The sequence below is a fragment of the Oreochromis aureus genome, linkage group 22 (genome assembly GCF_013358895.1).
Source record: "Oreochromis aureus strain Israel breed Guangdong linkage group 22, ZZ_aureus, whole genome shotgun sequence".
Taxonomy (NCBI): Eukaryota; Metazoa; Chordata; class Actinopteri; order Cichliformes; family Cichlidae; genus Oreochromis; species Oreochromis aureus.
The window spans coordinates 22,684,649-22,697,370 of NC_052962.1; the positions used below are offsets into that span (position 1 = coordinate 22,684,649).

The window sequence follows — 12,722 nt, forward strand, 5'->3', positions numbered from 1 at the left end:
TTTGTATAGCGCTTTAAAAGTCCCTAAGGACCCCAAAGCGCTTTACACATCCAGTCATCCACCCATTCACACACACATTCACACACTGGTGATGGCAAGCTACATTGTAGCCACAGCCACCCTGGGGCACACTGACAGAGGCGAGGCTGCCAGACACTGGCGCCACCGGGCCCTCTGACCACCACCAGTAGGCAACGGGTGAAGTGTCTTGTCCAAGGACACAATGACCGAGACTGTCCAAGCCAGGGCTCGAACCGGCAACCTTCCGATTACAAGGCGAACTCCCAACTCTTGAGCCACTTGAGTTGACGGGTCTCCCTCGTTACTATTTTTTTTTTTATCTGAACAGTGCAGTGAATACCCCTTTTTTGTTTTTTTTGTCTCAGAGGTGCTCATCTTTAAGAATGACAGCTGAGTGGGTAAACTTCTAAACTTGTTTTACGTCACAGTCGATGCTGACTTTACATTTTATCTTTCTGCCTCTCCAGTGTTCCAGAGTCCGGCTCTGAGAGGATGGAGGAGCACAGAGAGGAACTAAAGGTTTGGTTTCCCCACTTTTCCTCTTCCTAAGTCTTCCACGTCACACGCAGCATATCGTAATACAAGCTGAAATATGAACTTGCATTAAGATGCTATGACAGTAAGGGTGGATAGGAGGGAACAGTTGAAGCCTTCAGGGTAAAACGTGCCCTAAATCCCCCGCCTCAATTCCACAACCAGCATCGAGAGTTAGTCCTATATCTAACGATTAAAAGGGGCCGGACGTTGCATAACGCCGTTTTAACCAAGCGGGCATATTCTAGTTTTGGTGGCTGCATGAAAGGAGGATTCTGTCTTGCGTGAATGAACTGCGGTCCATTTAAGCCATTTCAACTTCTCTCTTTCCTCAGTTTGTCGTTCTTACTCCCTCTGACCTCAAAACTGCACGGCTCATGTTTTCAGGCTCTTACATCCTCACACAGAGATGAGAGAGGAAGATTGACAGAAGTGGGGATAAACTGAGGAAAAAATCTGGCACTTTCCGACGTTGTATGTTTTGATTTGAAGGGTCTAGCTTGCAGCAAGGCGGCAAGGAAGGCGAATGACTGTGAAATAGACAAGGAATGTCTCATCACAAGACAGAGTGGTAGTGTGTTAGTGGGAAGTGTTTCTGTATTGTAACGCAAGACATCGCTTTATCTCTTTATCATGTCTGGGAGGCAGGGAGAACAAAATGCTGTATTTAGCAGTGGATGAAGGATGGGGGGAGCTTAACTAGAGGAGCTGGTTATTTCAGGAACCGTCTTAAGGAACTTTTATTACTCAAATCTTCACAGCTTGCTTCGTTTTAACACACTGCTGCTGTTGTACACTTTTTGACTTCTTTCACTCTTTTTAGGAGCTGAGTGGGGAGGATTTGTCAGAGGAAGATGTGGAGCTGTCCCGATCTGTCAGGTCTGCAGGCCTGACAGCACAGCTGCAGGCACTGAGGAAAGCGCTCTATCACAAGTACCTCCAAGAAGTCGCTGCTCTCAAAGAACAGCACAGCAATGAGCTGAGGCAACTGAGAGAAGAAAGGGAACAGGAGGGGAGACCGGGAGATAGAGGAGAGAGAGAGCAGGATCTCAACGGGATCAGCGGTGCTGGAAGCTCCACCGAGAGCCTCGGGGTAGCCGCGCAGGTCCCTGTGGAAGAGAAGCAACACCGGGAGAGAGTGGAGGAGGAAGTCGCCAGGGTATGTGGACATGTATTATGAGTTTTTGTGCAAACATCAGGTCGAGAAAGCCACTGAGATCAACTGGTGTGATCTCGTTTTCAGAGGCTTGATCCTCAGGTTGTGAACGTTTATAGTATAGTTTGGGGACCCCAAAAATGAATCTTTTAGATCTCCATTGTGTCTCACATTAGACAAAATCATGAAGAAAATGTCTTTGGACCCATGGGTTTTTTTGTTTTTGTTTTTTAGGCTATAGTTCAGATGTCTGTGGAGTTTGCACAGCAGACTGAGCTGGCTCGAATCAACAAGCGTGCCCGTCAGACAAGCTCCTCCATGCAGACCCAGTCGGACGAGGCACTGGAGGACGGGGAGAAAGAGGAGCCGACTCCCAGAGATTCCCTCACTGCAGGCGGCAGGCTGGAAGAAGTTGAGAGGGAGCTCGAAGAGAGGGACACTGAGATTAGAAAGTTAAAGGAGGAGCTGCAGAAATTTGCAAAATCAGGACCTGAGCAGGTCAGTGTCATCTACTCAGCTGTCACATGCAATGCATGCATCTGTTCTCCACTTTCAACCAATATCACACATGCATTTATTCCCTCTGACTGACTTATTTGCTCCTGTCATTAATTTTAAGATGTACCATGTCACAGTTCAGGTGTTGCGTCTATTGGGTTGAATCTAATTTGTATATCATTTATTTTTTTAAGTAGTAAGAGTAGTATTGCTTTTTGGCTGCTCTTACCTGAGAACTATGAGCTTGAATTTTGTTCCTCAATCTGGGATTTTTTTATATGCAGAACTTTAATCAATAATGTGGGGGAAGCAGTTTGGTTCTGTATTATAATATAGTTTAACATTTTGCATACACACACCTACTTCATTAAAAAAATAGTTTTTAAGTATTTTAGTCAAATGATGCTGTAATTTATGAAATTTGTAAAGTTTCATCAACTATCTACCCTGCGTGCCCTGATTTCCATGTGCTGATTGAGTATAATGTTATTTTTCAAAGCGCTCCTCCTGCCTTCACCAGCCATTTACTGCATGATTAAGCTTTAACTATGTGATAGCAGAGGCTGTCACTTTGAGTTTTCCTTGTGGTATGAGTTACTCCAGCCCACTCTCTAATATAGTATACTAAAAAAAACAACTACTAATACTTAAAAAAAAAAAAAAAAAAAAGTTCCTGCACAACAGTAAGTGGTTTAAAATAACTGTAATGATGAGAAAAATGCATCTGAGCTTTCAGTGGACAGTCTTAAATTATTCATATGTATTATGCTATTTACTTTGAAAATGTCTCTGCAAAGACCCGGAGTTAAAGTAAGATGTGGAAATGATCCACATCTTAATGATCCACAGAAATAAATAGCAAAAAAATATTAATTTTTTTTAATTTTTTTTTGATAGAGGCAAATCTAGCCTAAGAACATACAGTTGGTCTAGTTTACAAACTGTGATGCTGAAGCTTTCAGTTTAATCTCAAAAGTACAATTTTCAGAATCAGAATACTTTATTAATCACTAAATCAATAAAGAAATTATGTGGTTACATTTGCTCCAAGACAATTAGAACAGTAACTAAATAAACAAAATTAAATAATACAATATATTACAAAGTTCACAAAATATAAAATCTTATAGATTAATGCATATTTATCAGTTGTTTATTGTATCAATATATTCTTTATGTGCAAAAGAGATCCCTGGTTCAGCCAGAGTCTGACTGAAATTGGAAAAATATCAACCTCGTCACAACTAGAAAAAATCAGTTACTATCTAGTTTTTTTGCTATTAGAGACTAATTACAAACTAGCTGACTACTCAGACGTTGAGTGTGCAATACCCGTAGCGTTTGGTTGACCGCTTCTGATTGCATGGCAATTACAATCAAAAGTTGAGCCGTTTTGCCTCCAAACAGTCGGTCTGGCTCAGGCTGACTGCAATCACTCTCAGACAGAGTGAACATTTGCAAATAATTTCTGGGTAATTTAGAAAAGTAGACAAGTCTGCCACACTCAGCTGGTTACCCTGGTTATGTTCTGGTTGTAGTCCTATTTAAAAGCAGCAACTGCCTGTTTTTCTGGGGGAAGGAGGGGGTTTGAAATTAAACCATCTGAGTCTCTGTTTCATATCTAAAAGGTTTTGACTGGACTGAATGCAATTAGCTAATGTGAATTTCTATAGGTGGCAACAGATTTTCAAATTCATTACACAAGGTAGCAATAGCTCTGGTTGTGCTGTTGTCTCCAAGCAGCGTTTTCCCTGGAGTGACCGAGACATTGTACAATTACTTGTTAAAGCAGCTTTGTTAGAGTTAGTTGTTTGTGGTTCCATTTAGGAAAATAATTTAAAAAATCCCTTTGTATTTGTTTTTGTAATACTCAGAAATAACATGACTAAGGTAGTTTGCATATTCTACAACAAACCACAGACATTCACAGTCTGACCTTGGTTTCACTGTCTCATTTAAACCTTAAATGCATTTTCCTGTTTTTGGGTGTCCCAGTGTGCAGTGTTGTGTTCTTACTAAAGAATATTAGGAAATAGTAGCATGCAAAACATGTGCTGAAAAAGTTGAAAGAACTACCGCTTGTATTGCAAAGTACATTAACACCTGGTATGTAATCAGTCCAGTAGAATGTCTGGATCCACATTAGTTAGCAGTTTTGCAGTAAGATGATGTCTCCAACTATTTACTTATTTTGGTTTGTCACTTATGATTTGAGCAAACTAGTAAACTGATCCCATAAACTGTTTGTTTGGGGGCAACGATGGGATAAACTTTGCATTACTGCTGCTCTTCCAGGAGGTGGAGCTATTGCCTCTGCCAGTCTTTGTGCCTCAGGTGCACCTGTTGCCATAGCAGCACAAAGATAGTAGTGTTTCTCTCAGCTCCAAGGGAGTTAAAGTGTGTCTTTGTGTGCGCTCGTAAAAAGGCCAGTGTGTCTATGTGCGCCTTGCTGGGCCTGATTTGAATTCACTTTTACTAATGGTTGCGCACGCTCAGCACGCTCTCCGCTGCTGTCGAGAGTTTTCAGGAGTGTTTACGCGGCCGAAACTTTGCAATGACGGGGCTGCTGTCTGTGTTTTCTCTGCTGCCCGTCCAGCCCTTAAAGAAGGAAGATGGCGGTGATGGAGAAGCCGAGGACGACGGCGATCCAGGCGGGTCGGGAACAACGAAAGCTGATGAACGCAAACGGTCTTCGCAGGACGACGAAGATTCTTCTGATAAAGAGGCTGAGAGGTACCTCTGCATTCATACTTTCAACACATCACTGTTGTGTGGACAGATGCTCAGTTTGTTTTTATGATAACCTGTTGACTGAGTGCCGCACACATATTTATCTATCCAGTTGTTCACATGTGAACACCTCTTCAGTTTGTTTTTTTTTTTTAATGAGTTTGGTACTAACTCTTCATCTTCTGATGATTTTTAGAAACCTGTTGCGTAAAGCCAACATGAAGCTCAGTCAGGTGCTGGTTGAAGTCTTAAAGACCACAGCAGCAGCAGAGGAAACGATGGGCCTCCACATGCAGAGTCTGCGTGATGCTTCCGGTGCAGCACAACTTCCCCACTCCACCACACAGTCAGCCAATACAGAGCCACTCCGACTTTATAACACAGGTGAGTAACATCAAAATTCAGCAGTAGTTCAATACTGAATCCCGTTATTAGCCAAAAACAAACAAGTGAAAGAGCAGTCTGTAAAACTTAAAAATATGATTATATGATGTGTTTGGACTGAAAATACTGCTGATAGTAGCTGACCTTGTAGTATGAAAGTCATCATCAAAAACTACACTGATTCATTTCTTAAGATTTCTTTAAAACTCTGGATTTGAATTTCAAATTTGATTAGTCTCGCTCGAAACACAAAATATAGCAATGGCACTAAATCCACAGTCATTTTAGCATCTGTAGTGGCAATTTAATTGCTTCTGTCATCAATAGGAAATGCAGTACCATGTGCCTGAACAAGGAGATGTCGCCTTCTGTGGAAAAAGTTGTCAAGCCAACATTTAATGCGATCAGATGCAGATAACAGTGCTGATGGTCGTATAATTGAGGTGATAGAAAAGTATTAGATTGACCTAAATGGTTGATTAAAGGTGAGGGTTATGTCTCCATGGAGGCTAAGCATAACACCGGCTCATGTTACCTTTAGATCCTGGATTCATTTGTTATTTTGATACTTCCTAAAAAACATGCTCATAGTAATCGGTGACCTGCAGGTCATCAATAGGACATCAGAGGTTAGATGATTAATTGGCTAACCTGGCGTAAGTTCAGTGTTAGACTTTATCATGCATCCATTTCAAGTTGTTGTCACTGCACAGACACTAAACATGTCCGCCCGTATGCCTGCACTCTCCAAACAGACTGAGAAATATTGTAATAAGAACATCTACCCGTCTGTTGAGTCCACAAGCGAGTATAGACCCTGTCTCGGTTCTTCTTACTTTGTTTTTTTGGTGGAATATTACCTCTAAAGCGGGCACTGAAGATTACAAGACATTCTTGGCACTTTTGTACAAATTCCTATTATAACAGAGACTTTTGCTGATTACAGGTATTTTCAGCCCAGGTCAAAGTGGAATAAAAAGCCAAAAAGTATCTTAAAAAAGTGTTGTTGTGCTTATCTGGGAGGTGTTCAACGTAACAATTAAGGCTTTTTTTTTTTTTTTATTGCACAACTTTTCTCAAAAGCTTGTTTTGCCATGACTGATATCGGTCATAAAGTCCAGTCAGTCGTGTATGCACGGTAGATCGGGGTTGGTCTTATCACATGCTTTCATGCAAAACAGTTGGAGCTGCTGAATCACCTACCTGTGTGACATTTATATATGCAACCGTGGCAGCACTTTATCTCATCTCCCCTTTTTTATGAAAGCATATTTAAAACACAGTTGAGCAACAAATGCCTGTAAAAGTCACAAAACATCACACATAAGTGTCCCCGTGTTGCACAGCAACTACAGCGCTTTAAGTGTTTTTGTGCCACTTTAATTCATTAACTTTTCTGTTAGTTTGTTTTGCATTACCCCCCACATTGTGAACTCTTCTGAGTTTTGTTACCGGGTTGCATAAGAAGTCTTTCATTTAGGAACAGAGCCAGTCGGGTTTTACACGTTTGTTGTGGTTACGATTAGAGAAACATGAACAATTCAACCAGCGTCATAATTAAACCGGCTCGTGTCCTTCAGAAGCTGCTTTGTCCTGTTGTGCTGCATCTTTATGCCGCACTGCCTTCTTCTTCTGCTATCATGATACTGTGTGATTATGAGCTTAATAACATAATGTGAGTTACATAATCTGTCAGCTGTGTTACGGGCAGTTATGCGAGTGTGCTGTACCCAGTTTGAACTGGATGATGTGTGCACGCTCACCCTTATTTTGGTTATATATTTAGCACTCTTTGGCGTATGACTAGCATTTTTAATGCTTATCCAACATGAAACTTTAAACTGCTGCGTCCTTACTTAGCATCTGTGAGTTCATGTTGCTTCCTCGCAGTACTTTGGTTAATCTGAAATTAGGCACCACTCAGAGGCCCTAACTGAACTTTTAGATACAGACTATTAGATTTAACTTAAAATATGCACACGTTGAAACAAACATGATGAATTTCTGCCTTCTGTTGCTCTGGTTATATTCCAGGTTATACTTTAGGACGTTTACGGGCCGGTGAGACTGCTGCAGACAACGTGAGCATGTGGTCCAGGGAGATGAAGACTCCTGAGGGTCTGGAAGTGTCCCAGCAGATGATGGACCGTCTGCTGCTCGGGGCAGGACCTCAGCTTGAGAACGAGGAATATTTAATGGGAATCAGCAGCCGACTGCAGACGGCTCTGGAGAAAATGTTGATGGCCATCACTGACACCACTAACCAGGTATACCCCAAGCATTGTTGGTTGTTAATGATTTGAGTTGTCCCCTTCCATTCATTTATGCAACTTTTTATTGGGTAGCTCACCTGTGAGTCTTTTCTTAATGGGCAAATTTAGTTAATTAATTAAACATGCATAATAATAATAAAAAAAACCCAAACAATACTTGATCTTTTTGATATTTACTGGTACTCTCTGCATGCTGAGACTTGCATAAGAAGACGAGTACTGCTCTCTAAATACGAGGGAAGAGCTGGCAGGAAGTTAGCTTACCATACAGGCTAGAAACAAGGGGGAAACAGCTCATGTGGCTTGGTCCAAAGATCAAAAATCCCCTAAAAGTACCTCTTTAACTCACCAATTAACTTAGTACATTTCATTAATTAGCAAACCAACTCATAAAAATCATTTCCAGGGAACCAGAGGTATCATTCTCCTAATTAAGCCTTCATTAAAAAAGCAAATGATAATAAATTAAAGTTTAGCATGAGACCACAAGCTTGAATATCTGACATTTTTCTTGCTTTGACTCATTTTGACACCTTGCCCTAGCTTATTGTCCTCTGTCCAGTGAAACTGGTTCTCTGTGGGTTCAGGTTTCAGAACAATCCCTCATGAATCACCCTGTGTTTGTGTCCCTAAAAGTTACCAATAAACAGAAAGCTCCAGTGACACATGTAGGCTTTGTCAAAGTATTTAAATGCACACACTCAACTCTGTCACCCCGCTCCCCTTCTCTCGTTCTACTCCTGTTCATGGAGACATAATAGGGATGAGGTGGCAGATTGTGGCTGGCAACAAAGTTGTCCTGTCTAGAAACTCGCACACAAAAGAGCAGCCTCATTCCCAGCGGTTGCCTGTAGATACGAGGAGTATTTACACAGAGCTTTTGTCCGGCCTCCCAGCCTATCGTAGTCCAGTTCCACCAGAACAGCTCCATCCCCCTCCCCTTAGGCCGTCCACGTAGAGCGTGTCCTGTGACAACGCGCAGAGACAAGGCCAGTCTAACTAGGCCAGTGAGCGTGTTACAGTAACTGACTGCACAGCACATCACCCCAGCGGCTGAAATTCATGTGTTATTCATGCTTGAGTGAGCTTTATCGTGGCAATCTAAAAATAGTTTTAAAGAAATTTCAGGCTGTTGTTTTAGCATTCATTTACACCACACTGTTATTTATGGAATCACTGGATTTTAGGGTTTTTTGGCGTGTTTGTTTGTTTTTTCAAAGGGTATATTCTGCAAATTTTGTTAAGAGTAATAATTTGGGTAACCAAATAATCATTTTAAGCAGCTATACCAGGATGAACTCTTCTAACAAAGCAACATGTGCTCTAGTAATTTTAAATAGTGACTTTTAACCATTCTCTGACATTATATAGACCAAATAATTTTATAAAGGTAGTTAAGAAACTGCTACAAGGTGAAAATGATCCTTATTTGTTCTCCAGTAAAGAAATACTGAAGTTTTTACAAGCTGCTTTTTAATTTGTGTGTACTTCTCCAAGTACATGCAATTAATCGCACCCATAAACTTGTAATCAACAAAGCCTCTAATGGCTTCTCAGTGATTTTCCTGCTGCTATTGATCCTGTGTTCATTTGTCTTGTCCCTGGCTGGTGCTAAGTGATCATGTCTTGGATTGATGTAACAAGCCCGATCAGGAATGTTAACTGTCTGTTGAACAACCGCTGTAAATTATTTGCCTGGGGTGTTTGCGTGGTTATTGCCCACTCCCATTATACGTGGGCGAGATGTGGAAATTGCTCGTGTGCAGCAAATTCAAAAGTTGACACTACAAATGGAGACTTTACTTTAGGATTGACCAAGAGGCAGCGTGTCAAAAAGCCTTAATTGCTTTTTTTTTTTTTTTTTTTTTTTTTTTTTTTTTGCTGAAAAAGGAATCTGGTTTGACAGCTTTCTGAAGGGAGTGTGTTTTGTCTGTGGTTATTTCTGTGTATAGGGAGTGTGTGTATGTGTGAGATCTATTTGCAAGTCTACCTAGCCCTCTGGATTGAAGCCACACCTGCTTCCCTCCCACTTTTTTTTTCAGCAGTATCCTGCTCTCTGTGATGAATGTAGGAAGTGGAAAAAGTGCCCTCGTCTGATTGTTGAAAATGCTTTTGGATGGTTTGGATTTGAATCTTTTTTTTTTTCTTCTTTTTTTTCCCCCTGTGGCACAAGCGTAGAGATGGGTAAAGGAAGTTTAGCAGTGTGACAGTATCTCTCGCTGGTAGTAAGTAAACCTCGCCTGACAGGAGAGTAATGAGGGATATTATGGTAAGAGCATGGGAGCATGCGTGGAGAGGGAATGACAGCAACCCTAGAAGGAAGTAAGAAGGAAAGAGTGAGTGACTACAGATCTGAACACTGTCATTTCACCCTTGGCCGACTGCTGCTCGGACTAAACAATTAAAAAGGGGGCCAGTGGGAGGCTTCCCTGCAGGTTTGGGTTGCTACAGCGGCATAGTATTGTTAATGAATCTCCAGAGAGAGAAAGCGAGCGGAGGGACAGGAGAGCAGGCGGGAGCAGATGTGGGGGTGTGAGCTTCACTGAGCAGTATGATATGGTTTCACTTCGAAGAAAAAGAAGAGCAGAGAGAAGGCTGGGGAGCTTTAAAGAAGGCATAGAGCAAAGAAATGCTTGTCTTTGTGTTTACGTACCTCCTGCAGTCACGGTCAGGAATGCCCTTTAACCTACTGGACCCAGAAATGACTTCCACCTGCTGCCGAGGATGACACTTTCTAGTAGGATCATAAAATCCTCACCCTCACCGGATGATTTTCTCTCTCAACATTTACCTGGATTTTTTTCTACCTCAACCAGAAAGCATGTGATTGAGGTGACGTGAATGTCACCTTCTCCAAAGATTGTTTACTCTTCTGCCGTGCGTACCCAACACATAGAAACTGTTGCTTGGAGCTATCCACAACACTATTCACGCCTTCATCCCCCGCTGGACTTCATTGTCATTCTCAGTTTGCCTAGCTCAGCCTGACGGATAACAGCACCTGGAAATCCTTTTTGATGACTTCAGATAAGATTCAAAGTGAGGTCCTCCCATCATCCGTACGTCGTCTACCATGGATTCATATCGCTCTTACTGGAACTCGAGTATGCAGAGCAGCACGTGGCTCGAAGGGGAGGACAAGGATGTGTACGAGGTGGAATCTCGCATACCCCTTCCTCGACCTTTCCCATTTTGCAGCACGCTGAACGAGAAAAACGCCGTGGTGGTGCAGACCCAGATTTCACATGTCAATCACAGGACTAGCGGCCACCTTCTTAAAGTCGTCTCCAAAATCTCCCTGCCCACTCCCCCTTATACAGTAAGTTTACACCTGGTAACCCACAGATGGACTGTGTGTAAATTATACTTGTAGAGGTTGTTTGTGCCGCTCTTTACAGCTCAATAGTTCAGATCTACATGTTCAGGTGTGAGCTGAACCGTTCCACGTAGGCACACTTGGTAAACGATTGTAACTTCTTTGTGGCAGGATCATGTTACCACTTCCCATAATTTTACAATCAGACCTTTGCTCAGGGAGATATGGAAATCCATGGAAAGGAAGTGTGAAATGAGGTAACGTGCTCCTGGTTTATTGCGTTTTAATGATTTCATAGCTGTCCACAAGAAAAATATGCCTTCTGTCACATGACCAGCACAAGAATGATATAATTATTGTATCACATCCTGCACATAACCAGTTTATTACTCGCTTTAGCTGGCTCTTTACGCAATGTCAGCACACATGTTGAAGTTTGTTTATCATAACAACATTGTACACAGACACTGCTGAATGCTGTTGTCAAAGCATTTGTAATGGTTGTTATACTTACAGAACACTTTTATTTTAAACATACTTAATTTGTTTTGCCAGTTTTTGTTCCTGCTGTAAATCCTTTGAAAGATGGGCAGTGTAGTGGTATGGTGGTTAGCACTGTGGCGTTACACCAAGAACCTCCTGGTTGGCTGTGGAGTTTGCATGTTCCCCCAAGTGTACCTGAGTTTTTGTGGCTTCCTCCCACAAACATAACACATGCTTGTTAGGTTAATTGGTTGTTCTGAATTGGCTTCAGGTGTTTCTGAGGTCAGTAACAGCTGGGGCAGCCTTCAGCCCCCCTGTGGTGAAGTTAAGTTGGACAAGTTGACAATCTTATTCTTAAATAGGCTGATGGATACACTTCAAATCAATATCTGGATCTTCTTCTTCTTCTTCTTTCAGCTGCTCCCATTAGGGCAGGGATGTCAAATTCATTTTACATTGTGAGCCATCTACAGCCCCTTGTAATTGGGCCACACAAGTGAAACTCCCCTTTCTGTCTCCTATTGAAAACGCTATGTCCAGATGAACAGAATCAACCTTTTGGGACTCTTTCTGTCAGTGTAAAGAAATTTCACTACACATTTAATCCTTGAGATACCTTAATATAAGAAAAAGAAGTATAATAGTAAAGAAATGATGCTGTAATTAAATGAAATGAAAAAAATCTGTCTGTCCTCTTAAATTGTAAGAAATGAATAAGTAAGTGTAAGTAAGATGACAGCAAGTGTATCCATGTGTACAGTGAATAGTGTGCAATGGATACACAGTGTAGCCCATCCTCATATTATTTAAAAAAAAAAAAAGAAAATAAATTATTGCCTAATTATTTTGGTGTCTCGTGAATGCGGGAAATCTTTTATCAGTAAACATAAAGCTGTAAGACATATGAAAATATAGTTGAAAGTCCAAAATTTAAGCCCCCTTCACCTTCTCCAAAGTTCTCCATTGGGGGTGGATTGAAGTCTGTTGGACTGATTCTGGCCCTCAGGACCTTATGTTTCACACCCCTGCTTTAGAAGATCACCTGCCTTCATCTCATCCAATCCCTAGCATCCTCCTCTGTCACATCAACCCTCTGCATGTCCTCCTTCACTCCATGCATGGATCTTCTCTGTGATCTTTCTATTTTCTTCCTGCATGTTCAACATGATATGTCCAGTGTGTCCATTATCCCTCCTCTGCACGTCAGTTCTAATCAATATGTGCATATAGGTGGTTAATCACAATTTGGCATCTGTGCAAAATGAAATACACATGAGCAGAAAGAGGTTTAAAGTGCTTTTATACATGGGGTACAATTAGAATATCA

General features: G+C 41.5%; 1 protein-coding gene across 4 annotated transcripts in view; it reads left to right on the forward strand.

The window, feature by feature from the left end:
- Nucleotides 1-12,722, forward strand: part of akap9 (A kinase (PRKA) anchor protein 9) — a 69,436-nt gene that overhangs the window by 30,526 nt on the left and 26,188 nt on the right. For all 4 annotated transcript variants that reach the window (XM_039605132.1, XM_039605135.1, XM_039605133.1 and 1 more), the window contains 6 exons: nt 489-540; nt 1,379-1,714; nt 1,946-2,209; nt 4,806-4,942; nt 5,136-5,323; nt 7,358-7,590. In XM_039605132.1, the coding sequence (XP_039461066.1) occupies nt 489-540; nt 1,379-1,714; nt 1,946-2,209; nt 4,806-4,942; nt 5,136-5,323; nt 7,358-7,590 (1,210 nt within the window). The remainder of the gene's footprint in view (nt 1-488; nt 541-1,378; nt 1,715-1,945; nt 2,210-4,805; nt 4,943-5,135; nt 5,324-7,357; nt 7,591-12,722) is intronic.